A 26,237-nucleotide genomic window follows, 5' to 3' on the forward strand; every position below is an offset into this window, starting at 1 on the left:
TACCAGCAGAGTCCTCATGTTTTTGCAAAAGTAAGGCTTAACCAAGGAAAAGACCATGAAATGTATATAAACTGGAAGCTGTACTGTACCTCCTCCAGCTGCAGCACAAAAGTCACATTGTGCCCTTGCTCTGCCGTCAACTTGCCATCGGACGTGACTATACGGAGGCCTTGCGGAGCCTTGCCTGGACACTGCTGACGTTTAGCCGTGTACTGTTCTCGCACGCCGTCTGTACAGTTATTAGACACCACCTTCCTATATCTGTAAGAGAAGGGATTTGATTAAAAAAAAAGCCTTGCCTGATGCACAACAGGACAACTGCTTTAAAAACAAACAAACAAAAAAAAATACAAGAACAGGACAGAAGCAATATTCAAAGGGAATGCCATAGATCAGCAGATATTTCTCCGTGGGGAAAAAAAAATCATTTTAAAATCCCCATTAATATAGGTAAAGCTATGAAAAAAAGGGGTGAGGTCAGGTCAGGTTAAATTATTTTTCATTTTTTGCTATCCTTCCCATGGAGACAAGCGAAGCAGGGAATAAACATAGTCATGCAATAAATTAAAGGTGAAACGCACAGATACCTTATTTTGCCTTGAAAACATGTTTTTTGCACTTTTGAGTTGATAGTTCATAAAATCATTTTATGGTTGGGTTGGGTTTCATTCTCTCACATGACAAGCTTATTTACGCCATACTGATATTTGTGTGTCCCATCAGATAATCAATTTTACTTTATCTGGTGTTCATTAAAGGTTCTTAAGAGACTATTAAGAATGAAGTTTTGCCCTCTTAAATGAATGTTTGGGTCCGTTATCTAAAATTATTTGTATGCAAATGGTGGACTCTCAATAAATATCTTTCTTTTATTTTCTCGCATGTTAATGGTCTGGTGGGGTATAAACGCAGAAGGATAAAAAGGTGCTGTTCCCCTTGCATTTCTCTTATAGAGCTGTTCTCACTCGACTTCCTGATATGTTTTGGGTCATCTTTCGCCTGCGACAGCTGACTCAATGAGTTTAGATACATTTTTATATGCAGTTTTTAAGAAAATTCTCCAAGGCTGCCCTCTCCCTTCCTGAATTAAAATGTGCGTTCGGATTTTAAAGTTTTTGCGCATTTTTTAACTCCCGATGCACTGGCTTACTGAATCAGGAGTGAAAATAAAAATGTAACCAGAGTGTTAAAAAAATGTGCACTGGGAACCAAAGCCCAGTTTTTTAATTAATGCTCAGATTATTGCATCAGCCTTAAAGATTGTGCATACTGATTAGATTTACAAAGGGGAACTCCGTGACCAGCCCCTCTTTGAAAATGAACTTGTGATCACAGAATTCAGGCATGACTGGGGTCTTCTACACCCAGGGCCGAGGTTCGTGGGGAGAAGACTAGAGATGGGTTGGCTCTGAGGTGGTAATGTGGGCAGACTGGGTAGGCCAAGAGGTCCGTACCTGCCTATCACTGTATGCAAATTGCAGTTACGTCCGTCTGCCGCAGCTACTGTACATTAATAGTGCTGCTACTGCTATTTGTGTTCTGTGTTTTGTTTTGTCTTTACTTTCCTTTCATTCATTTGCAATTATTTTTGAACAATAGAAGACAAAAAAATAATAATAATAATAAAACCCATCATTAAATTCTCTCTCATAGCTTTCTCACACATCTGAATAATCAGAGCAAATGAGATGAAATTCCACTCAACAATGATGGGGGGAGGGCGGAAGCATCAACAGGAAAATGGCTTAATATCCATAATTATGTAAATGTAGTTACGATAAACAATCATTTGGCTTCCAAGTTCCTTGTTTGTGAATTCAATCAGCCACGGAACAGTCTATGTTCCTATTTTAAAACTGTTTCCTGCTTTTTCACAAAAGCAGAGCTCAGAGTGTGTTAGAGCAAAAACAAAACAATGAGAAGGTCATTTTTCAGGTCACATCCATGGGTGAAAACAATGCTTAACCCACAGAAATGGGCTTTCGCATAACGGAGCGCCTGGTAATTCATTATGCTGGTAAACGTTTTGCACGAAAGACCTCCGCGCTCGCACTGATACCTGCAGCGTGACGAAGCATTCTTTTCCGTGGGATGGGGGAGGGGGGTTGCGCATTTACTCGCACACCTTCGAATTCTTAAAGTTTGTGCGCAGTCTTTCTTGGAAAAAAACGACCCAAACAAATTAGAAGGTGTAAACGAATAAGATTCGTCTTTCCAGGATAATTTTCAATGGGAAAGTACTCTGTGAGTAAAAGGTATTTTTACACCAGTGAGGGCAGTTTTGAAATCATTTCAAAAGCCGTTCCAACATACTCCAGACGTTTCTTATTTACCTATTAAGGACAAGCAATAGTTCAAACATTGAGAATCGGTCTTAATTCCACAGCAGTATCTTAAGAAGGATTCAATTGAAGGATTTCCCAGTTTCTCATTCCTTGGCTTCCTTGCAATCACAGGAATATTTCATATCTATCTAATATTCTCCCTGATCTTAACCGGTTACAGATTTTAAGGCTGATTTTAAAAGGGTTGCACGCGCACCCGTAAATTTGTGTATCTTGCCGCGTGCAACATGCGTGCGTTGGCTGAGAAAATTGAAGGCCTAGCGCGTCAGTGCTGGCTCCGCCTCCGGAATGCCCCGTCCATTTTTTTCTGGGCACGCGTACATCGATGTACGTGAGTGCTTCTCCCAGCTATTTGAAATCCGCGTAGCTCCCATGTGGCCTACTCACGTGCGTATCTTGCACGCGCAAGCCTTTTATAATCTGCCTTTTTTACTTTAAGAAAGCAAGCTTTTTTTTCGTTATTTTAAAGTAAAATTTCTAGAGCTCTAGCCAAATCTTTTTTTTTTGGCCAGAGTCTAAGCTATAAGATGAGCAAGTTTCCATCCTGGCTTTTTGGATGAGATTGAGATTCTCCTTCTTGATCTCACTGGGGACACAATTAGGTTACGATCTTTGCCAAAGCAGAAGGATTAAAGCTACTGCTAAAAAAAAAAGAAAAAAAAATGCTAGAAGAATCATGAAACGCACGGCTCCAGTGATTCATGTGTTGCAGTACATTTCTCACTTTACCAAGGCTCTCCTTTCTTTTTCAACCTACGGGAAATCAGTCCCAACCTTTTTTCTCAGAATCTGGTCACACAACTACTGTGTGCTGAGGACCTTAATTATCTGGAGATTTTTATTGTAATATTTTCACTACTTCTTTACCTTTAGGATATACAAATCAGTATGCTTTGTCAACTTTGACAGAATGCAATCAAATTGTGTGACTAAAATCCAAGCCATTAAAGCTGTAATTTTCTCCTCCACAGGGTCCGAGAAGCAGTTTTCAGCTCTTTCTCGACGTTTTATTATTATGTTTTTAGATCCAATTGTATTCATTTTTTTCTAGAAGAAAGAAGTCAGGCAGGTTTATCTTGCATGACACATTTAACAGTGTTACCAGGGGAGGACTGTGGGAAGACTTTTCTAGTAGTTTAACTGGGGTAAAATATTTGGGGGTGGGGTAGGAAGAAGAAGGAAAAGAGGATTTGTGGTGAGAGGGAGAGTTCCTGCTGGGAATCTGAGGCTGGTGATTGGCAGATACTTTAGAATGTTAATGGGATAAGGGAGGGGGAAGGGGGAGGGCACAGGTAATGTGAGAGATAAAGGACAGTTTTAAGATTTTTCCCGCCTTTTTTTCCCTCTCCTCAGCGATAGGAGCACTGGTGTGGAAAAGGCTCTAGGTATTCATTTATCTGTGGTTCAATTGTACCTGTATATTGGTGGTTCAGTGGTAGGTTGGCTGGCTCGTTTTGAGCCGGCATGTCTGGGAAAGGTCAGGTGAGGTGGCTGAGGAGGGGACCAGCAGTCAGAGATGAATTTATCTGAAGAGATTCACCGGGGAGGAGAGGAAGGAGTAGCAGTGGAAGTTGAAAGGCAGAGAGTGAATGTTGCTGATAGAGAGGCAGGAGTTGCCGGTGGGATGGCAGAAGAGCATAGCAGTTTGCAGTGTGAGGGAGGCTGGGAGGAGATGGGCCGTTAAGGTGAATATGGTCGGTGGTACAGAGGGTGGGTGGGCTGCAAAAAAGAAACAGTGTAAGCTCCCGGGCAAAGCCAGATACTTTAACTGCTGAAGTGCCACAGCAGCAAGAAGTTTTAAAGAAAGCAATTAAGATTCAGAGAGCCGGGTTAAGAGCGGCACCGAATAAATTGTGGTAATTAATGAGGGGATTTCAGTGAAGTCAGCCCAGGAGGTAATGTGAGGAAAGAGAGCAGTGGGATCAAAGAAAGCTTTGGGAGTAAGGTCACTGTTTTAAACTACCAGCAAGGGGGAACTGAAATGCATAAGAGAGCGCTGACAAGGGGAGGTAAAAAAGGTTTCTGTAAGGGAGTGTTGTCCCTCACAGTGCTGCAAGGCTGCATCATTCAAGGCACACGCATGCAATAATTCCAGGGTTATAAGAGCAAACAGGGAGTAGGAGAGCTGGAAGTACAAGGGGTGCAAGGTTGAACAGAGGGGGAAGGGTAGTTAGCAGCAGAGGGAGAGGTAGGGTAGATAATGATGTGCTTCCTCATACAAATAGGATTGAGGAAGATGGGAGTCAGACTACAATGTCAGGAAAAAGGGGGCGAAGCAGAATTAGAGGAGGCAGAGGGGCACATTTATAAGGATGTGGCAGTGAAGAATAATCAATATACTGGTAATATGACTTTGGTTACGGAAGGGGATATTGTGCAGAGGGGAGGTTTATCTGATGGCAGAGTGTGGGGGGAGAGCGGGATAGGGGATGGTGGTAATGTTTTTCTAAGTGACCAATCCACAATGCTGTCAGAACCAGATGGAGATGATCAAGAAGGGCAATCTGAAGATTTGCAAGAAGAGAGGGAGATGAATGTCCATGGCGGTCAGTCAGTGGGTGGAGATTTTTACAAGGAATGATGCTTCAAAGCCGGCGGCTGTTAGAATGGGGGCCACTGCAGATGGAAGTTCAGGTCTGATGCATATGGGTGTGCAGGCTTAGGGCATAAGCGAAGCGAGTCAAAAGAGCAAAGCTAAGAAGAGGAGAAAGAAGTATAGAAGAAGGGATAGCTCAGGGTCCTCAACTAGTTCTGATGGTAGTACATCATCATCCTCTTCTTCTTCCTCTAGCGATACGAGGCCGGTGTTATTGAGTCAGATTAATATTGATAAATGATAAGGGGATACCAGAGAGAGGTCCTCCTGCTGTAGGTAATTTAACAGAACTGTGGGAATCAGTTCTGAAATATTTGAGAAAAAAAGATTAGGAAGCGCAATTACAGAGGTATTTTTAAATTGCTAGAGGGCCGTAGGAAGAGAAGGGAAGTTAGAAGAAGGAGAAAGATGGATGATGAATTTAAGAAAGAAACAAGAATTCCTAGGAATATTATTAATTGGGTGAGGTTATTTTTGCGTTTGGCGAATGTTTATGGTAGGCATGCTCCGGATCAGTATGGTGCAATGCTAGCTTATGCTGATGCAATATTGGAAGTGCATCAAAAATTTGAAGGTTGGGCGTGGTTAAATTATGAAGAAAATGTATAGATAAGATGAAGGAGAATAGACATATGTCTTGCAGTATGCAAGATGTAAACCTTTGACTGTTACATATGACTTATAGGAGTTAGGCGCAGACAGGTTTAATTGGAAGTAAAGGGCAGGTTGGGACAGCTTCGGTTGCGGGAAGGTCCTTTAAGACTGGAGCAACAATGGTGGCCCTCGGGCAACAGCAGATTGGAGAGGCTGAAGTTTGTTGGAAATTCAATAGATAGGTCTGTCCATTTTCAAACTGTAAGAACATAACAACATAAGAAATTGCCATACTGGGTCAGACCAAGGGTCCATCAAGCCCAGCATCCTCTTTCCAACAGTGGCAAGTACCCAAACACTAAGTAGATCCCATATTACTGATGCCAGTAGTAGCAGACTTCTCCAAAAATGTATCCAAACCTTTTTTAAACCCAGCTACACTATCTGCACTAACCGTATCCTCTGGTAACAAATTCCAGAGCTTAATTGTGCGTTGAGTGAAAAAATAACTTTCTCCGATTAGTTTTAAATTTGCTACTTGCTAACTTTATGGAATGCCCCCTAGTACTTCTATTATCAGAAAGAGTAAATAACCAATTCACATTTACCCATTCTAAACCTCTCATGATTTTAAAGACCTCTAATCATATCCCCTTCAGCTGTCTCTTTTCCAAGCTGAACAGCCCTAACCTCTTTAGCCTTTCCTCATAGGAGAGCTATTCCATCCTCTTTATCATTTTGATCGCCCTTCTCTGTACCTTCTCCATCACAACTATATCTTTTTTTAGATGCGGTGACCAGAATTGTACACAGTCCTCAAGATGAAGACTCACCATGGAATGATATAGAGACATTTCAATATTTTTTGTGTTATTCACCATTTCCTTCCCAATCATTCCTAAAATTCTGCTTGCTTTTTTGACTGCCGCAGCACATTGAGTTGAGGATTTTAATGTATTATCCACTAGAACTTTTCCTGGCTGCTAGCTCCAAATATGGAACTAACATCGTGTAACTACAGCATGGGTTATTTTTCCCTATATGCATCACCTTGCATTTGTCCACATTAAACTTCATCTGCCATTTGGATGCCCAATCTTCCAGTCTTGCAAGGTCCACCTGCAATTTATCACAATCCACTTGTATTTAATTACTCTGAATAATTTTGTATCATCTGCAAATTTGATTACCTCACTCATCATATTCATTTCCAGATCATTTATAAATATATTGGAAAGCACTGGTCCAAGTACAGATCCCTGAGGCACTCCACTGTTTACCCTTTTCCACTGAGAAAATTGACCATTTAATCCTATTCTCTGTTTCCTGTCTTTTAGCCAGTTGGTAATCCATGGGAAGGACATCACCTCCTATCCCATGACTTTTTAGTTTTCTTAGAAGTCTCTCATGAAGGACTTTGTCATACACCTTCTGAAAATCCAAATACATTACATCTGTTGGATCACCTTTCTCCACATGTTTATTAACCTCTTCAAAAAAAAGAAGCAAATTTGTGGGCAAGACTTCTTTTGGGCAAATCCATGCCGTGTTCCATTAAACCATGTCTTTCTATATGCTCTGTGATTTTGATCTTTAGAATAGATTCCACTTTTTTTCCCTGGTATTGAAGTCAGGCTCACTGGTCTATAGTTTCCCAGATCGCCCCTGGAACCCTTTTTAAATATTGGGATTATTTCGGCCACCCTCCAGTCTTCAGGTACAATGGATGATTTTAATGATAGGTTACAAATTTTAACTAATATATCTGAAATTTCATTTTTTAGTTCCTTCAGAACCCTGGGGTACATACCATACATTCCAGATGATTTGCTACTTTTTAGTTTGTCAATCTGGCCTACTATATCTTCCAGATTCATAGTGATTTAATTCAGTTCTTCTGACTCATCATCTTTGAAAACCATCTCCAGAACCGGTATCTCCCCAACATTCTCATTAGTAAACCCAGAAGCAAATAATTCATTTAGGGGCAGATTTTTAAAAAATACGCGAGCGCGTACTTTTGTTCGCGCACCAGGCGCGAACAAAAGTACGCTGGATTTTATAAGATACGCACTTAGCCGCGCGTATCTTATAAAATCCGGGGTCGGCGCGTGCAAGGGGGTGCACATTTGTGCAACCTGCGCGCGCCGAGCCCAGCGCGAGCTGCATGTTTCCTCCGAGGCCGCTCCGATTTCAGAGCGGCCTCGGAGGGAACTTTTCTTCGCCCTCCCCCCACCTTCCCCTCCCTAACCCACCCCCCCCGGCCCTATCTAAACCCCCCCTTACCTTTGCGCGCGTCGCCGGCAGCCCCGCTCTGTCCTCCGGTCCCGGGGGCTGGCCCGGAGGCCTCGACCACGCCCCCGGGCCAGCGCCACGCCCCCAGGCCCGCCCCCGAAATGCCGGGGCACGCCCCCGAAATGCCGCGTCGTTTCGGGAACGCCCCCGGACACGCCCCTCCACCCCCTTTTCGAAAGCCCTGGGACTTACGCGCGTCCCGGGGCTTTAGGCGCGCCGGCGCGCGAGGGCCCTGCGTGCATAAATCCTTCCGGATTTACGCGCACGGGCCTTTTAAAATCCGCCCCTTAGTCTTTATGCAATAGCCTTGTCTTCCCTAAGAGCCCCTTTAACCCCTCGGTCATCTATTGGTCCAACCAATTCCCTCACAGGTTACTTGCTTTGAATATGTTTAAAAAAGGTTTTATTATGAGTTTTTACCTCTATAGCCAACTTCATTTCAAATTCTCTTTTAGACTGTGCCTCATCAATGTTTTACACTTAACAATGCTTATGCTTTTTTCAATTTTCTTCAGATGGAGCCTTCTTCTAATTTTTAAAGGATTTGTTTTGGCTAAAATAGACTCTTTCACATCACCTTTAAACCGTGCCACTAATCATTTTGCCAAATAATGTAAATTTTATCACATCTGTGCAAATTGTACAGCCAATCACTCAGCTTTAAAATGTGGTAAGCTGAGACAGGTTGGTGGTGTGCAATCAGCAAAATAATGAAATGGTATTTCAGCATGCCCCAATAGTGGTTAAATTGTGAGCTATGAAACCTTGGATACAAAAATATAATTAAGAAGAAGATGCTAAGCTTTTGTTGCAGGAATTTGATTCTAGGTTTGTTATTCCTTATTGTGGGGTATTGTGAATAATACAGTAGCTAATTTAGTATCAGTGCAGAGATTGCAGGATATACTGCAGTAGTAAAAAAATTGGAAGCTGACGTGCATTAGGTAGAATTGCAGATCCTTTTGAGTCCAGGCCTTTTGCTGTCATGTTCATTTCTCCACTGGCAGTAACACCTAAAAAAGAGCCTGGAAAGTTTTGATTAATTCATAATTTGTCATATCCAGCTGGTGGTTCTGTAAATGATTTTCTTGCGAGAGAATTTTGTATGGTTCAGCATGCATCATTTGATAGCGCTATTGCATTAGTGAGAAGGTGTGGATATTATACCTTGATGGCTAAAGCAGATATTGAATCAGCTTTCAGATTATTACTGATACATCCTTCTTGTTTTCGTTTTATTAGGTTTCCATTTTCAAGATCTGTATTATTTTGATAAATGTTCACCTATGGGTTGTTCCTGTTCTTGTTCCTATTTTGAGGCCTTTAGTTCTTTTGTGCATTGGTTAATGATGCAGCTATCAGGATTTAAGAATATAGTACATTATTTGGATGACTTTTTTGTGGGTCCAGATATGACTGATACTTGTGAGCAATTGTTGCATTGCTTTCCAGATGTGGCAGGTAACTTTGGTATTCCATTAGCTCATGAAAAACTGAGGGTCCGGCTCATATTTTGACCTCTTCAGGAATTGAAATAGATATGGTTCAAATGGCCTCTCATTTACCTGTGAACCAAGTAAAAAAATTATGGGATTTGGTTAAGGTGGCTTGTGGTGTGAAAAAAAGCGACTTTGAAATGTATGCAATCCTTGGTTGGCAGTTTAAATTTTACTTGAAGAGTCATACCTATGGGAAGGACTTTTTTTTAAGGAGATCATCAGCATCTATGGCAGGAAGACAAAGAAAATATAATTTTATCAGAATCACAACAGGAATATGGGAAGACTTTTTTGCAGGAATTCAATGGCTTATCAGTTTGGCAGTCTGAAGCTTTATCTAGTAATATTTTGGAATTATATTCAGGTGCTGCAGGGGTCAAGGTTTTGGTACCTATTGTTGTGGTGCATGGTGTGCAGCACTTTGGCCTGAGGAATGGAAAAATTCTGGGATCACAAAGAATATCACATTTTTTTACAGCTATTTCCTATAGTGGTTGCAGTGAATAGAAAAGTGGTATTTGGTGTGATAATCGTGCAGTCATAGACATTGTTAATAGGTATTCAGCAAAATGACCTTGGGTATCTGTATTGATGATAGAGTTGGTACTTTGTTGTTTACAGAGTAATGTTACTGTGCAGGCTAAAATTGTTCCAGGTTATAATAAAATTGCTGATTGTTTGCCTCTTTTTAAGTGGCCGGCTTTCAGGAAACTAGCACCTGGAGTGGATTTGGAGGGAGCAGCCGTTTCAGAATGTTTATGGAGTTATGGAACCCCAGTGACATGGGAATTGCTTCACAATTCAGGAGTGCCAGCAACATAGGCAGCATATTCCCGTGGATGTCAGAAAATAACAGAACTTCTGCTGTGGTTAGGATAGTGATCAGGACCGGTTCCAGACGTTTGGAAGATATGTGTTGTTTGCTCTAGGACAAGGTTATTCAAAAAGGGCAGTTGCAGGTCACATTACGGGATTGTCATTCCTTATGGGTGGGGTAATCCTGGAGCTAGTTTTGCACTTAAGAACATATTGCTAGGTTGGGAGAAGTCTAAAGGAGTTATCAGGGATTGGAGTCAGCCTGTGATGTGTTGGAAGGTAGGGGTGGATTCTAAAAGGTCTGTGCATGTAAATCCCGGGGTTTACGCGTGTGGCCGGGCCCCTTTTAAAACTCACGCAGCGCGTGCAAGGCCCGGCCACACGCGTAAACCCCAGAACACACACAAGTGCCGGGGCTCTTCAAAGGGGCGGGCTGAGGGGCGGGGCAGGACGGAGGCCAGAGCGCACATGTTATAAAATCTACACCTTTGTGGTTTGTATTAGGAAAAGTTTGTAAAAGTGATTTTGAAGTAACTTTATTTTGTGTAGCATTTCTTTGGTATTTTTTGATGCGTTCAGAATAAGTGAGTTGGTAGCTGATTCTAAATGGAAAAAGAAGGAAAATGGATTGATATTCAAGAATGTGATGTTCTTCTTCCAGTTATGCTCTGAAGCAGGCAGATACATGTTGACTGAGCTCCCGCTTACCTCCTGTTCATTCACCCATTTTCTACTATTTCTGCTGTTCAGCTGCCAGTGTTAGCGATGCCTCCAGTTGCAGACATGGAGAAGCGCTCGATCCGATCTCTCTGGGTGAATAAAGAAGGTAGAACTAAACCGGCGAACTACACGAACAAGGCCTTCTTGGACAAAGCGCTGCAAGATGGCAGCTCCTTTTTGGAGGATGATTTGGTTGAAGACCATTCTGTTGCGTTGGGATCCAAGGAGATGCGGGATAACTTTGCAGAGCAAATCTCTGCTAAACTGGACTCTCGCTTGGATGTCATCATGGAGAAAGTGGCACAAATAGTGCGGAATGTGCATGGAACTCGGAACACCTGGAAGAATACAAGGGCAAACTTACTGACTTGGAAATTTCAACTATGGCTACTACTGCTAAGCTGGAGAAGATGGAGAGAAATTATTCGGTAGTCATGGACAAGTTAGATGACTTGGAAAATCATTCTTGTGGCTGCAACATTCAAATTTTAGTAGTTCCTGAATGTATGGAAGGGGCTGAAGCAGTTAAAATTTCTCAACATGGCTGCCTCACATACTTCAAATGCAAGCAACTCACAATTATCTAAAATTGGACTGTGCGCATAGGGCTTTGGCACCAATGCCATCTCAAGGTGGGAGACCAAAAGTGATTATTATCAAGCTGCATAATTTTACAGATAAGCATCTGATTATTTCTGCAGCCCAAAATGTTAAAAACCTGAGCTTTAATGACCATCATATCTTGATATTGTCTAATTTTTCTCCTGATTTTCAAAGAAAGCGACAGCAGTTTGCCGGGATCAAGAAAGAACTGATGAGTTTAATCCTTCGCTATGCCATGTTCTATCCTGCAAAATTGAAGGTTTTCAAAAAGGGCATGTCTGTTATGCTGGATATGGTTCCAGCGGTGGAAAAATGGTTGCACGATTACTGTGCAGCTCAACTGATGGACACTGTTTGACGGGTGAATAAACTTTTCAATAATTCTATCTTTTTTTTCCTATTGATAATGGCGGGTAGCTCAGTCAAATTTCGGCAGATGCTGGTCTGATGTTTTCACCTATCTGTTGTGGAGGTCTCTCCCCCTTATTTCACAGTTGGACAACCATAGTGCTTTTTGCATCCTTGGCCCTCAATGAAGCTTTAGTTTTCTGCTCTGTTATTTTAGTAGACAATGTTTATGCTTATTGTATTTTCACTTTTTTTTTTTCTTGCCCGAGATGTTGCAGCTGACGCCAGCAATTTGATTTTTGTTGTTCTGAACTGTCTTCATTGGTGAGTGGATTATTTTTTTAAACTTTTCATCTGGGAGATGTTGTACAGGACTTATTTTGAAAAAATGTGGGTTTTTTAAATTAATAAATGAATACGTGAAACACTATGACAGTGGGTATGGGTATCACTACATTTTCTTTTCTTTTTTTCTTCTTCCAGTGTATACCTACGAACTGTATTCTGTATGCCTCTCTTATTTTATAGGCACTGGCAAACAGTATATTTGACAGTGTTAATGTGTCCCCTAGTTTTATCTTTCGCAGTTCCTGAATGCTATTTATTGGCATTATTTTCTGTTCCTTATTGCATCTCAGTGCTTAGAGTACTTGGTATCATTTATTTTTGTTTGACACTCAGGATACAGATAAAATCCTGCTGGTTCTTGCTTACCAACTTTTCTGTTATACCATATTGTTTTTTGTTCTTTTTTTCAGTAATTAATTTTTCTTTTTTTTCCAGGGGTTTTTCAGATGTGTTCTTATTTTCCTTCTTTTCAGTATTTGTTTCTGCTATTGTATTGACATCCCTATGGCAGAAGGGTCCTCTTTCTCTTTTTATGTTGGAATGGAAGGCTTAACAACTTGTGGAGTTGGGAGGAGGATACGATGGGATGGGTTTTGGGCTTTCTGGTTGGAACCATATTGTAGAGGATGGGTTTGCTTTCCTTGATTTGGATTGCATGGGTTTGGTTCCTGGTGTGGGTAGGTTACATGTTCTCAAATGGGGTTGTCCCTCCCCTTGAGTCCAGATGTCTTTTCCACTCAAGGAGTTTTGTGCCTGGAAGGGAATTTTGTTTCTTCCTGGTTTTATAAGAATCACAGGTTGGGTTGGTTGGGGGTTGGTTTCTTTAGTCTTGTGCTCTCTGTTCCAGTTTTTGTGGGGTGGGTTGTTCTGGCATACTAAATTTTTGAAGCTGCAGCCTTATGGACAGTTATCTTTTTCTACTTTTTGTACATGGGTTATGAAGTGGTATACTTAGTTTTCTAGTATCCATCCAGCTATGGATCAGCGGATGTGTGTGTGCCTTCTCGCGGCCTTCTAGTTTGCACTTTTCTCATTGATTCTTTTTCTTTTTTTTTAATTTCTCTTTATTAATTTTTCAAAACTTTACAAAGCATCCATTTTGACATGAAATATGGTATTACAATACAGAAAAGAATATATATATAGCCTTAATTAACAAACAATTATGAATTCAAATTTTAGACCTCTAGAAGGGGGGATGGGTAACTGTACATTTTAGGAGATAACAAGGAAAATTATTTGAGGAAAAAAAGAGCCTCTCAAACCGTCTTCATTCATATTATGGAAGCTTTCTTCCCATCTGCAAAACTCTTCAGTTGTTCCGGCTGGTAAAAAATATAAGTATCATCTTTATACTTTACAATACACTTGCACGGGAAGCACAGGAAAAAAGACGCTCCCAGTATCCGTATCTCTTGCTTCAAATCAAGGAAGGCCTTCCTCCTCTGTTGCGTGGTCTTTGTAATGTTGGGATATATTCTTACACATGCACCCATAAAGTTTGAATTAGTCTTTTTAAAATAAGCCCGCATAATGTCTCCAAGATCTTTTTTCATTGAAGAAGGAAATTAACAGTGTTGTTCTCTCCACAATTCCATATGCTGACGATTCCAAAAAATCAGTTAAGTTCTCAAGAACATTAGGGGTTATTTGCTTTGATTGAACTTTTCGTATTGGGAGAAAGAATACCTTATCCAGAGGTGGAGTTTTTTCAGTGGAAATCTCAAGTACTTCATTAAAGTATCTTTTGATAGTCAAATGAGGTAACTCTCCTACCACTCTGGGGAAGTTTAAAATCCTCAAGTTTAGATGTTTCATCGCATTCTCCAGATATTCTATTTTTCTATTAATAGCCCCATAGTTCTGTACCATAGTTGATTGAACCGTTTTAACTTGCATTATATCTTCTTCCATTTTTTGAAAATTTCCCACGGCTTCCTGTTTGAAATTTTCAGAGTTTTCATTCATTAAACGCATTTGAGATGATAAACAACATATATTTGCAAAACATTCCAAAAGAGATTTTGCTAGGGTGGATGTTAAAGACCACAAGGAGTCTAATGTCACTATCTCCGGTTTTATTGGTATTACAACTTCGCCAGGTCTAACAGAGGGAATGGAATCTAGGTTCTCACCACTGCTGTTGACTTGCCCCTCTTCAGTTTCCAGCACAAGGCCTCTGGCGAGAATCTCTCCGGTTTTTCCAGGTATCTGAGCGGTGTATCTTCCTGGCACCACCCTCTCTGCCCAGTTAACTTGAGTGCCCTCATTGGAGCTTCCAGTCGGGCGGGGTGTCGAGGTTCCCCATTCAGAGGGAGGTAGCATCTGATCCAAAGGAATGAAGGAGAATACTTCCAAGGTCAGGTCGCATTCTCCTTCCTGCGACCCGACAGCCGGATCACTCAAGCCCGTCTGGCGGTTTTACGGCGCATTGTGGGATAGTCTTCTGTCCCAGAGGTAGCGAGGACATAGAGGGGTAAGTCCTCTGCTTTACTTTTCATTTCAGAGGCATGTAGAAATCCTCTGAGAAAACTTTTCAGAGAAAAAAAAACTCTGGAGCAGTCTCACTATGTTGCCAATCGAGGCGCCATCTTGACTCCAGCCCCTGATTCCTTCTTTTTCTAATAATAACTTAAGTTTTAGTTTCCATGGCAAATGAGGTGACTTGTCTTTCCTTGAATTCTCGGGGTATCTCATCTCTTATAAAATGTAAAAAAATTCTCCAAATGGCTTGAAGGAATCGTGCACAAATTCTTCTTTTGCAGGAAACCCATCTAACTGCAAAAGAACACGAGAAGATTTGGATTGGGTGGGTAGGTTCTATATGGTATTCTTATAACTCACGTTCCTGAACCAATTGCGCCATGAAACAGTCATTTATTGCATCCAGGAACTTTATGTCTCTAGCAAATTGTGATGTTACATTTACCCAGTCAATATTGGGGTAATTGAAATCTCCCATTATTATTGCACTGCCAAATTGGTTTGCTTCCCTGATTTCTCTTAGCATTTCATCATCTGTCTGACCATTTTGACCAGGTGGACGGTAATATACTCCTATCACTATACTCTTACCCAACACACATGGGATTTCTACCCATATAGATTCTACTGAGCATTTAGTCTCTTGTATGATCTTTATCCTGTTGGACTCTATTCCCTCCCGGACATAAAGTGCCACACCCCCACCAAGTTGATCCTCCCTATCATTGCGATATAATTTGTACCCTAATATAGCACTGTCCCATTGGTTATCCTCCTTCCACCAAGTCTCTGTGATGCCAATTATGTCAATCTCATCATTTACTGCTTTACACTCGAACTCTCCCATCTTACTTCTCAGACTTCTAGCATTGGCATACAGACATTTCAAAGTGTGTTTTTTGTTTGTATTAACAACATGCTTTTCAATTGTTTGGGATAATTCAGAAATCATTAGCTTCGGTGATTTTTTACATATAGGCATATGGATTATGTTTGCTTTTAATGGAACCTCTCTGTTGGGGTGCCCTAACTCTCTTGTTTCATTAGTATCCTTCAAGGATACATTTCTCTGAACCATGCACTGTTGAGTGACTGTCGGCTTTCCCCCTTGTTCTAGTTTAAAAGCTGCTCTATCTCTACTTCCCCTGTACTAGCCCAACAGCCTGACTTAGAATTGTTCCATCACTTATGTACATAATCAAACGCTAAATCTCACTTACTAGTTATCATGAGGTCGGCCCCTTGCCTCCCTCGCATGTATATAGTACTTTATCTTCGTTCTCCCTTTCTTTATTTTCCCACTCCCAGTTAAGGCATCCTCGTTATAATGTAACTTTATGCTCCTTTAAATTGTCTCTTGTTGATTGGTTGGTTATAGTTACTGCTTAGTTCGATGTAAAACGAGTTGATTTGATTTGTTCGATGTAAACCGAGTTGATTTGATTTGTATCAAGAAAGTCAGTATATAAAAGCCTTTAATAAATAATAAATAAATAAATCTCCTTTTTGAAAGTTAGTGCCAGCAGCTTGGTTCCAATCTGGTTAAGGTGGAGCCCATCCTTTTGGAAAAGTCTCCCCTTCCCCCAAATGTTTCCCCAGTTCCTTACAAAACTGAATCCCTCTTCCCTGCACCATCGTCTCATCCACGCATTGAAACTCTGGAGCTCTGCCTGCCTCTGGGGACCTGCACGTGGAACAGGAAGCATTTCAGAGAATGCCACCCTACAGGTTCTGGATTTCAGCTTCCTACCTAAAATCCTAAATTTGTCTTCCAGAATCTCTCTCCCACATTTTCCTATGTCGTTGGTGCCCACATGTACCATGTAGACTGGTTCACAGTGTCAAATGCTGCTGAGAGATCTAACAGAACCAGGATGTAGTGTGTTCCTGTGTCAAAGCCTCTTAATATATTGTCGGATAGTGCTAATAGTAGTGTTTCTATACTGTAATGTTTCCGGAAACCATGTTGTAGAGGATATAATATATTATTACTTTCTATGTGCTCTGTTAGTTGTTTTTGGACAGTTTTTTCAATTAGTTTGGCTATTAATGCTAAGTTCGAAACTGGTCTATAGTTGCTCAGATTTAGGGGGTCCAGGTTCTTTTTCTTAATGATTGGTTTGATTATGGCCCCTTTTAATATGTCTGGCATAGATCCTTCTTCTAGGGAGAGGTTGATAATATTAGTTAGTGTTGGAGCGACTGTATTGGCTAGTTTTTTTAATTCTGTTATGGGTATGGTGTCAATTGAGTGAGGAGCCGGGTTCAGTTTTTTTTATCATGTTCTCAACTTCATTTTGTGATATCTCTTCGAACTCTGACCATAAATTGACGTCCCTTGTGAGCATTTTAATCTCTTGTTTGGTTGTGTTCGGGATTTTATTTCTTAATTTTTCAATTTTGTCTTTAAAAACTGAGCTACTTCATTGCATTGATTCTCTTGTAAGGTCTGGTGATTATTTGTATTGTCACTGGTGAGGTTTTTTTATTATGTTAAATAGGGTTCTGGCATTGTTTGCAAGCTTTTCTATTTTTGTGCTGTAATATTTCTTTTTGGTTTCAAGAATTACTTTTTTGTAGTAAGCCAGTTGTTTTCTGTATTTTGTTAAGTACTCGATTGTTTTATTCCTTTTCCATTCCTTTTCTTTCTTTCTGAGGGTTCGCTTCACTTCTTTGATTTGTTCGTTATGCCATGGGTTTATTTGTTTTGGTTCTTTAATGCAGGCCATTTTTGGGGGGTTTATTTTGTTTGCCAGTTCCGTGGTTCTGTTTGTCCAATCGGTCGTTGCAGTGTGGATGTTTGTATGATTGCAGTGAGTTAGTTCTTCGTGTAATTTTTCTTTTAGTATATCTATATCAAAGGGAGGGCGGGATTTGAATTCCGCTGGTGCTGTGTTTTGTATCTTTATTGGACATGTGTGTTTGATCTGGGATTTAATAAGGAAGTGGTCTCAACATGGAATTTGTGTGTATTCTGTTTATATGTTTTCTAGGAGGTGACTGTTAATGAAGGTCAGGTCATACGTGTGCCACTTTGCTACAGCTCCCAAAAAGGCACAGGAGGGGAGGGGAGAGAGAGAGAGAGAGAGAAACTCTTTATAAGGATCAGTCTGATATTCTATATATGGACCAGTAAAGAATTTTTGACCTTATAAGTGATGAAAGTTTGAAAAAGTGGAGTTGATTGTACTCTGCAGTCTCTGCAAGCTGCATTGACAAATCAACTCCTTTTTATCACTTATAAGGTCTAAAATTCTTTACTGATGTCAATTTTACGATGGATACCTCTGAATGTGCCTATAACACCACCCCCCCTAACCCCAACCCACCTCCTGAAAACTCACCCCAAATAAAATTGCCCCCTTCCAATGGTCCATATATAGAGTATCAGACTGAACTTGATAAAGAGTCTCTCTCCCTCTCTCTCTCTCCCTCTCCCCCATGTTCACTGGACTCCTTTGCCTAATGGGGAGATGTGCATGCCAGCTGAGGAAAATTTGGAGTTATGTGCATCATTCCTGGCCCTGTCTACTTTTTCACCATAGCTCCCGTTCAGATCACTTATGCACGCAAGGCTTTTAAAATCAACCTTTAAAGAACTTTTGACCTTATACTGCAGGTAGCAGGCGTCGCAGGGTACAAATCAGCTCTGGAAAGGGGCATTAGCTAGATAGCAGCATAGTGCCTGAGCCTAGGTTTAGGCCCCAGGCCCGGGTCTCAGTGATTGGGCCTAGGCCTTTGCTAGGCCACGGCATCAGACCCAGACCTGGGCCATGCCTTGGGCCACAGCTCAGGCCTTGGCCTGGTCTTCTGTTTTTTTTTTTTAGTGAAGTCAATGGGGCCTTACTCCATTTACTTCAATGTAGAACAAAAAAGAAATGGAACAAAAAAAATGATTTTTTTTTTTTTGTTCCAATACTAATGATAGGAAATGAAAAAACAAACTGAAAGATCTTCAGATTGTATATTTAAGTATTGCAGACAGTTTTTACATTATAAAATATGTTAGTTTATGTGTATATCTTCCGAGGGATAGCCGTGTTAGTCTGGTGTAGCAAAAATGAGAAGAGGTGGCTTGCACCTTATAGACTAACCAGTTTATTGAGGAATGACTTCATGCATCTGATGAAATGTACTCTGTCCTCAAACTTAAGCCTCAATAAATTAGTCTATAAGGTACCAGTTCAACAAAGTGAAACAGACTTTTTGAGGCTGCACATCACTAACGTGCAGTTATCATAAGAGAATGGGAGGCTCTTTTTGTTTCTGTGGAAGAAAAGAAGAATAGATCTTGTGGAAGTATTTTAGGAGTTCTTTCTTTTAGAAAAAAAATTCTATTTTAATGTTTGTTTTCCAAGTCTCAAAAATCAAACCCAAAAGCAGTGCAAGAAAACCAATAAAGATATATATATAAAACTTGCTGCTAATAGTAATTTCTCTATAGGTCTACCTTCATACGATGCCAGAATATGGTTATCGTGCTGATCAGCTCTATAATTATAATGAGAGCTTTGTTAATCATTAGGTGACCAAGTATTGTGCTGTTCTATTGCTGCATAATATTTATAGTCCAGGAAAATAGACAATGAAGTAGTACTGAAAAAGTACTTATCTGAAAATCCACTTGAAATAGAAGTTTTGGACAGTTAAAACTTCTATTTCAAGTGGATTTTCAGATAAGTACTTTTTCAGTACTACTTTATTGTCTATTTTCCTGGACTATAAATATTATGCAGCAATAGAACAGCACAGTTCTTGGTCACCTAATGATTAACAAAGCTCTCATTATAATTATAGAGCTGATCAGCACGATAACCATATTCTGGCATCGTATGAAGGTAGACCTATAGAGAAATTACTATTAGCAGCAAGTTTTATATATATACATCTTTATTGTTTTCCAAGTCTGACATGGGTCCCAAAAGAGGTGTCCTTGCCTTCCATAGCCTAGAGAATAATTTCTAGCGTAGAGGACCCACCGTGCAATAGAGAATGATTTCCTCGTTTTCCTTGATTTCTTAGTCCAGCCTAGAATAAATACAGCAGCAGTCAAGATAAAGCTTGGGAACTGGAAGCCAATATCAGACTTCTTCACTGGCTGCAGCAAGTCAGGCTGATCAACAGTTTAACACAGCACGCCGCAAAGTATTCTGTCACATGTCACTGAGTTAAATGAAGTCGTTTTTTCCTCTTAGGGAATAATGACTGCTGGTTGTGTGAAATTCTGTTATCCTGGAACAATCCTTTCCTAAAATATAACAACTAACTTGCACTTAGCCTATGTCAGTAGTGTACTATGTTATCCATTAACTTGTGATATCACTATTCTAAGCAAGCGGTTTCCTAGGCAGAAACAAAATCATGCAGGGTAAAGCCAACACCATAAAACAATCCTTTCCTAAAATATTTATTTTATTTAAACAGTTTTATATACCGACAACCGTTTGCACATCGTGTCGGTTATAACAACTAACTTGCACTTAGCCTATGTCAGTAGTGTACTATGTTATCCATTAACTTGTGATATCACTATTCTAAGCAAGCGGTTTCCTAGGCAGAAACAAAATCATGCAGGGTAAAGCCAACACCATAAAACAATCCTTTCCTAAAATATAACAACTAACTTGCACTTAGCCTATGTCAGTAGTGTACTATGTTATCCATTAACTTGTGATATCACTATTCTAAGCAAGCGGTTTCCTAGGAAGAGACAAAATCATGCAGGGTAAAGCCAACACCATAAAACACTCATTCTAAACACTGCAGATTAACAATGCACTGCAAGAACATTACTTAATAATATCAAACGAACCAACAGAAACAAACTAAAAACCACCAATATATTTTTGAGACCGTTATAAAAAGAAAGAGCTTTCAATGAAATCGCTTAGAAGCAGTTATATTTTATTTATTTATTTGTTTGGTTTTGTATACCGATATTCAACAAAAGTCATCAATATGGTGCAAATATCTTGCACCTACCACTTAAATGTAATACAGCTCAGACTTTTAATTATTGATCTCTTGGGAAGAATTCACTAATTATTTTTTAAACTTTTAAACACTTTTTTTGTTGCATTATAAAGTTGGAGAGAAGCACAGTATAATGACACTTATCTTTTTTCAATTGTGTTGAAAATCTGTTTATAAGGCACTGTAACTGCTAAGCCGTACACAATTTGTTTCCTTTATTTCCTTATCGGGGCGATTTGTTTGTGCAAAACAGTCGACTTGCCTTCTCATATAACAAATACTTCATAGCTACGTGAGGTTGTTGGACATTACTATGAAGCAATATCTACTATGAAAAGACAATTTACTTTGGCATGAAGTTGAGTACAAATGAAATTTACATAGCAGGGCTGAAGCCTTGCTTTTAACATCCCACAATCCGATTTGATAACAAAATTTTATCCCAGGAGGTACCCAAGTACTGATAAACCAATTCTAATTACGATATGTTCCCTCCTTGACTGACACAATTATTTCTCCTGGGCACATTAGCCCCTGATTTTCTTTGTGGTTTCTACCCCATGGTAAATTGGACTCCTGGTCTTTTACGGCCCTCCTGCTGATTAACAGACCATTATGCAGCACTTTCACAACCCATAATAAGCAAACTTAACCCCTGCACTTCAATGAAACCCCTGCAGGGAAGACAAGCATCACCCTTAGGAAGTGAATACTGAAAAGCAAAACCATTAACCTTTGGATGCCAACAAGAATGTGACCTCTCTCCCATTACAGACAGGAACGCAACATACTCCTTGAGCATCTAGTAGGGAAGTATGCATACTGGCATGATCCTCAGGCAGGAAAAGCAAAGCATAGCTAAAATAAGTCACTTCTTGTCTTCTTAAACACAGATGAGCATTTTTTATGCACTTTTTTTTTTTTTTTAGCAATGGTAGGTGCAAGTTGCTGGCCACGTGCACCTACCATGTAGCAATGGGTTCTCTCATGGTATACTTTGTATGAAAACAGGTTTTTCATGTTTCACTAACTGGTGCTGTATCATGGACATTGGATACATAGATAGATGAAGCATCAGAAACTCTAGACAGACAAGGAGTAGTCATAATAGCAGTAACATTTATCTATGTACAGTGTCAACCATCATGATTTCCAGCCATATTGCCATTACACTACACATTCATTTCTGTGACATGATTAATGTTCATTATAAACTGTCATTCAGCAATCCAATGGATGACCACCATGGTGCACATTAAAATAACTAATAGGTGAGGCTATAGGGATGTGAATAGGTACCAGACTCGTTTCCGGTATCGGGTTCGGGTAAAAACCGCGGGAAATCTTCGTTCCCGCGGTTCTTACCTGTTTTAATCGGCTGTGTTATGCCGAAAAAAAACCCCTCCCTGATCCTTTAAATTTAATTCTTTCGAATTCCCCCCAATTTTTTAAAGTACCTGGTGGTCCAGCGGGGGTCCTGGGGCTGGCCAATGGCACAGATAGCCCCTGTCACATGGTAAGGGCAAAGGGCCATCGGCGCCATTTTGATTAGTGGCAGCCGATGGCCCGAGAGAGGGAGATCGCTCCCGGGACCCCCGCTGGACCACAAGGTATTTTAAAAATGTTTTGGGGGGGTCGGGAGGGTGGGGGAAGCTAAAGGATGTGTTTTAAAGAGTCGGGGTGGGTTTGGGGGTTTTTAAGTGTGCCCTTTCTTCCCACCCACCCCCCCAAAACGATAAGAGAACCCCTACGAAAAATTTCATGGGGTTTTCCTATCAGGTTCGGGGACCCCCGATTTTTGACGATTTTGAAAATATCATCCAATATTTTCAGTTGTCAGAAAAACGATTCACATCCCTAGTACTGCATGGCAAACTTGGGTAAAACAAATCCTCAAGATAGCACTGCTATATTGTATAACTTTGGTCTCAATGCACAATTGAACTCTGGAATTTGTTGCCAGAGGATGTGGTTAGTGCAGTTAGTGAAGCTGGGTTTAAAAAAGGTTTGGATAAGTTCTTGGAGGAGAAGTCCATTACCTGCTATTAATCAAGTTTACTTAGGGAATAGCCACTGCTATTAATTGCATCAGTAGCATGGGATCTTCTTAGTGTTTGGGTACTTGCCAGGTTCTTGTGGCCTGGTTTGGCCTCTGTTGGAAACAGGATGCTGGACTTGATGGACCCTTGGTCTGACTCAGTATGGCATGTTCTTGTGTTCTTATGTTCTTAACTCCAGCAAGAGAAGATTTGATGAAACTACACCCCATGCTGTAGCATGATTATGACTCAGTTTGGTGCAACTGATCCCATTCTATTGTAAGCATTGGCTATACTGTGAAAGGCACATTTTCAGTAATGCACAGCTGTTAAGCAAAATTCTTTTCACATTAATTTTTATTAGAGAATAACAGAGTAGCATAAAAACAGATACAGAAAAACTCAGAGGTGAATTTTAAAAGCCCGGTGTGCATCAATCAGTTGGGCTCGCATACATTGACCATAGTTTAAAAAGCACCCAGATACGTACGTAAATGCCATGGCATGCACATCTCGAAAGTTTTCAAAAAGAGATGAGACTTGGGCATGATCTGGGTGGGGCATGGGCATTTCGGGGCATGAACCTGAGATATGCACGTAAATACTTACACAACCCTATGCATGGCAAGGTCCCCCGCCGCATAACTTTACTTCTGCTATGCTGTGTAAGTTAAAATTTAAAGAAAACTAGGCAGATCTGCGGAGTTTTAAGGGTCAGAGCTTACTGGGGGAAATGAAGGCTATCAAACCAAGGGGGAGGGGGGGTTATAAGGACATAAGAAATTGCCAGGCTGGGTCAGATCAAGGGTCCATCAAGCCCAGTATCTTGTTTCCAACAGAGGCCAAACCAGGCCACAAGAACCTGGCAATCACCCAAACATCAAGAAGATCCCATGCTACTGATGCAATTAATAGCAGTGGCTATTCCCTGTCAGACTGATACAGTAAAGCGTGCAGGAGAGCCGGCACTCTGAGGCGAGCGCCCGCTCTCCCGACGCGCGCCCAGGCACCTCTCTCCTGGGTGAGTAATTTTGTATTCAAATTAGGGCCCATACTAATAAGGAGGCGCTAGGGTCACTAGCGCGTCCCTAGCACCTCCTTTTGGCAGAAGTGGCAGCTGTCAGCGGGCTTGACAGCCAACGCTTAATTTTACCGGCGACGGTTGTTGAACCCGTTGACAGCCACAGGTTTGGAAAACGGACACCGGCAAAATTGAGCATCCGTTTTCCAACCCACGGACAGATTTTTTTTTATTTTGTAAGAAGATTTTTTTATTTTCTATTTTTGGGGCCTCCGACTTAATATTGCTATGATATTAAGTCGGAGGGTGAACAGAAAAGCAGTTTTTTCTGCTTTTCTGTACACTTGCCCGGTGCCATCAGAAATTAACTCCTGCCTTTGGCAGGAGTTAATTTCTGAAAGTAAAATGTGCGGCTTGGCTGCACATTTTGCTTTCTGTATTGCGCTCATCAACATGCATTTGCATGTGATGAGCGCTATTAGTTTCGGGGGGATTGGATGCGCGTTTTCCTTGCACTATTACCCCTTACTGTATAAGGGGTAAAAATAGTGCGTCAAAAACACACAGCCAAACTGGGGTTAACGGTGCACTCGGCTGAGCGCACTATACTGTATTGGCCTGTATGTAAACTTAATTACTAGCCATTAATGGACTTCTCCTCCAAGAACTTATCCAGACCTTTTTTGAACCCAGCTACACTAACTGCACTAACCACATCCTCTGGCAACAAATTCCAGAGCTTAATTGTACGTTGAGTGAAAAAGAATTTTCTCCGATTAGTCTTAAATGTGCTACTTGCTAACTTCATGGAATGCCCCCTAGTCCTTCTATTATCCGAAAGTATAAATAACCAATTGGAGGGTTGGAGGACCTATTTCTTAATTGGATAAACTGGGAACAAACTGGTAAATCTGGTAATGGCATCAGTACGTGACCCTTTTAAAATCTCCAGATTTACGTGGTAGAAGCGGGATTTGTGCACACATGTGCGCGCTCACTTAAAATTTGGCACACGTGCATGTGGCCAGGCTATTTTATGAAATTCACGTATATGTGGGCATATGTTATAAAATGGCCATGCCACTGGATACAGGCCGACGTATGCGCACATGCACGTCTGCGCGCCGGTTTGAAAGTTACCATCCCTATTATAAATAATGGGAACAGTGAAGAGAAAGGGGAGAAGAAAGAGAGTGAGACAGAAGAAAGGAAAAGACAAGGAACTACTTTTGAATGAGCTTTCAAAAGGCAAACAATGACATTGTTACAAAATATTGACTGCCTCAGAGTCACTTACCCAGTGCTATTTAGATAGCTCTGTCCAAAGCTGCAATCTTTCGATGGGGAAGATGGATTATACCAAAATGCTGGTAAACACTGGCCGTTGCTGTGACGCTCATACCCATAATCACTGTTTTACCAGAGACAAAACAATAAAATAAAAATAAAATCAACAAGCTTTATATTTTATTCTTCAAAAGCATAGATATGTTTTAGGTTGCTTTTTATTTCAGCAGACCAGAATGTTGGAAATTACTCCCATGATGCATCTGTCTGATACAGATGCATCATGGGAGTAATTTCCAACATTCTGGTTACTACCCCAAACCAAATAAGCCTGATACTTCACTTTCAATGCATTTCCAGCATAGCTCTCTGCTTTAACGGCAGGGGAGAAGAAAAACTGATACTTCACGCATATCCAGCATAGCTCTCTGCTTCAACGGCAGGGGAGAAGAAAACCTGATACTTCACGCATATCCAGCATAGCTCCCTGCTTCAACGGCAGGGGAGAAGAAAAACAACCAATAAGGGCTGAATAACATAGTCTGGGTAAAACAAATAAGCATGGGTGTAGCTTGCTTATTGCGGCGGTTACTTCCCCTACTACCCCAGCTAATCAAGCTTGATATTTCACTTGAATGCACCTCCATCACTGCTCTCTACATTAAGGGGCGGATTTTCAGAGCCCTGCTCGCGTAAATCCGCCCAAAACCGGGCGGATTTACGCGAGCAGGGCCCTGCGCGCCGGGAAGCCTATTTTACATAGGCCTCCCGGCGCGCGCAGAGCCCCGGGACTCGCGTAAGTCCCGGGGTTCTCGGAGGGGGGGCGTGTCGGGGGCGTGTCGGCAGCGTTTTGGGGGCGGGTACGGGGGCGTGGCTACGGCCCGGGGGCGTGGCCGCGCCCTCCGTACCCGCCCCCAGGTCGCAGGCCGGCGCGCAGGAGGCCCGCTGGCGCGCGGGGATTTACGCCTCCCTCCGGGAGGCGTAAATCCCCCGACAAAGGTAAGGAGGGGGTTTAGACAGGGCCGGGCGGGTGGGTTAGGTAGGGGAAGGGAGGGGAAGGTGAGGGGAGGGCAAAGGAAAGTTCCCTCCGAGGCCGCTCCGATTTCGGAGCGGCCTTGGAGGGAACGGGGTAGGCTGCGCGGCTCGGCGCGCGCCGGCTATACAAAATTCATAGCCTTGCGCGCGCCGATCCAGGATTTTAGTGGATACGCGCGGCTCCGCGCGTATCTACTAAAATCCAGCGTACTTTTGTTTGCGCCTGGAGCGCAA

The 26,237-nt window shown here is 41.4% G+C and overlaps 1 protein-coding gene across 1 annotated transcript in view; it reads right to left on the bottom strand.

Moving 5' to 3' along the window:
* The window catches only part of LOC115095960 (VPS10 domain-containing receptor SorCS1-like), a 1,120,107-nt gene that overhangs the window by 131,050 nt on the left and 962,820 nt on the right, over nt 1-26,237 (bottom strand). Inside the window, 2 exon segments of the mRNA XM_029610345.1 lie at nt 90-261; nt 24,979-25,092. Coding sequence (XP_029466205.1) covers nt 90-261; nt 24,979-25,092 — 286 coding nt within the window.

This window comes from Rhinatrema bivittatum, chromosome 7 (assembly GCF_901001135.1).
Source record: "Rhinatrema bivittatum chromosome 7, aRhiBiv1.1, whole genome shotgun sequence".
NCBI classification, from domain to species: Eukaryota; Metazoa; Chordata; class Amphibia; order Gymnophiona; family Rhinatrematidae; genus Rhinatrema; species Rhinatrema bivittatum.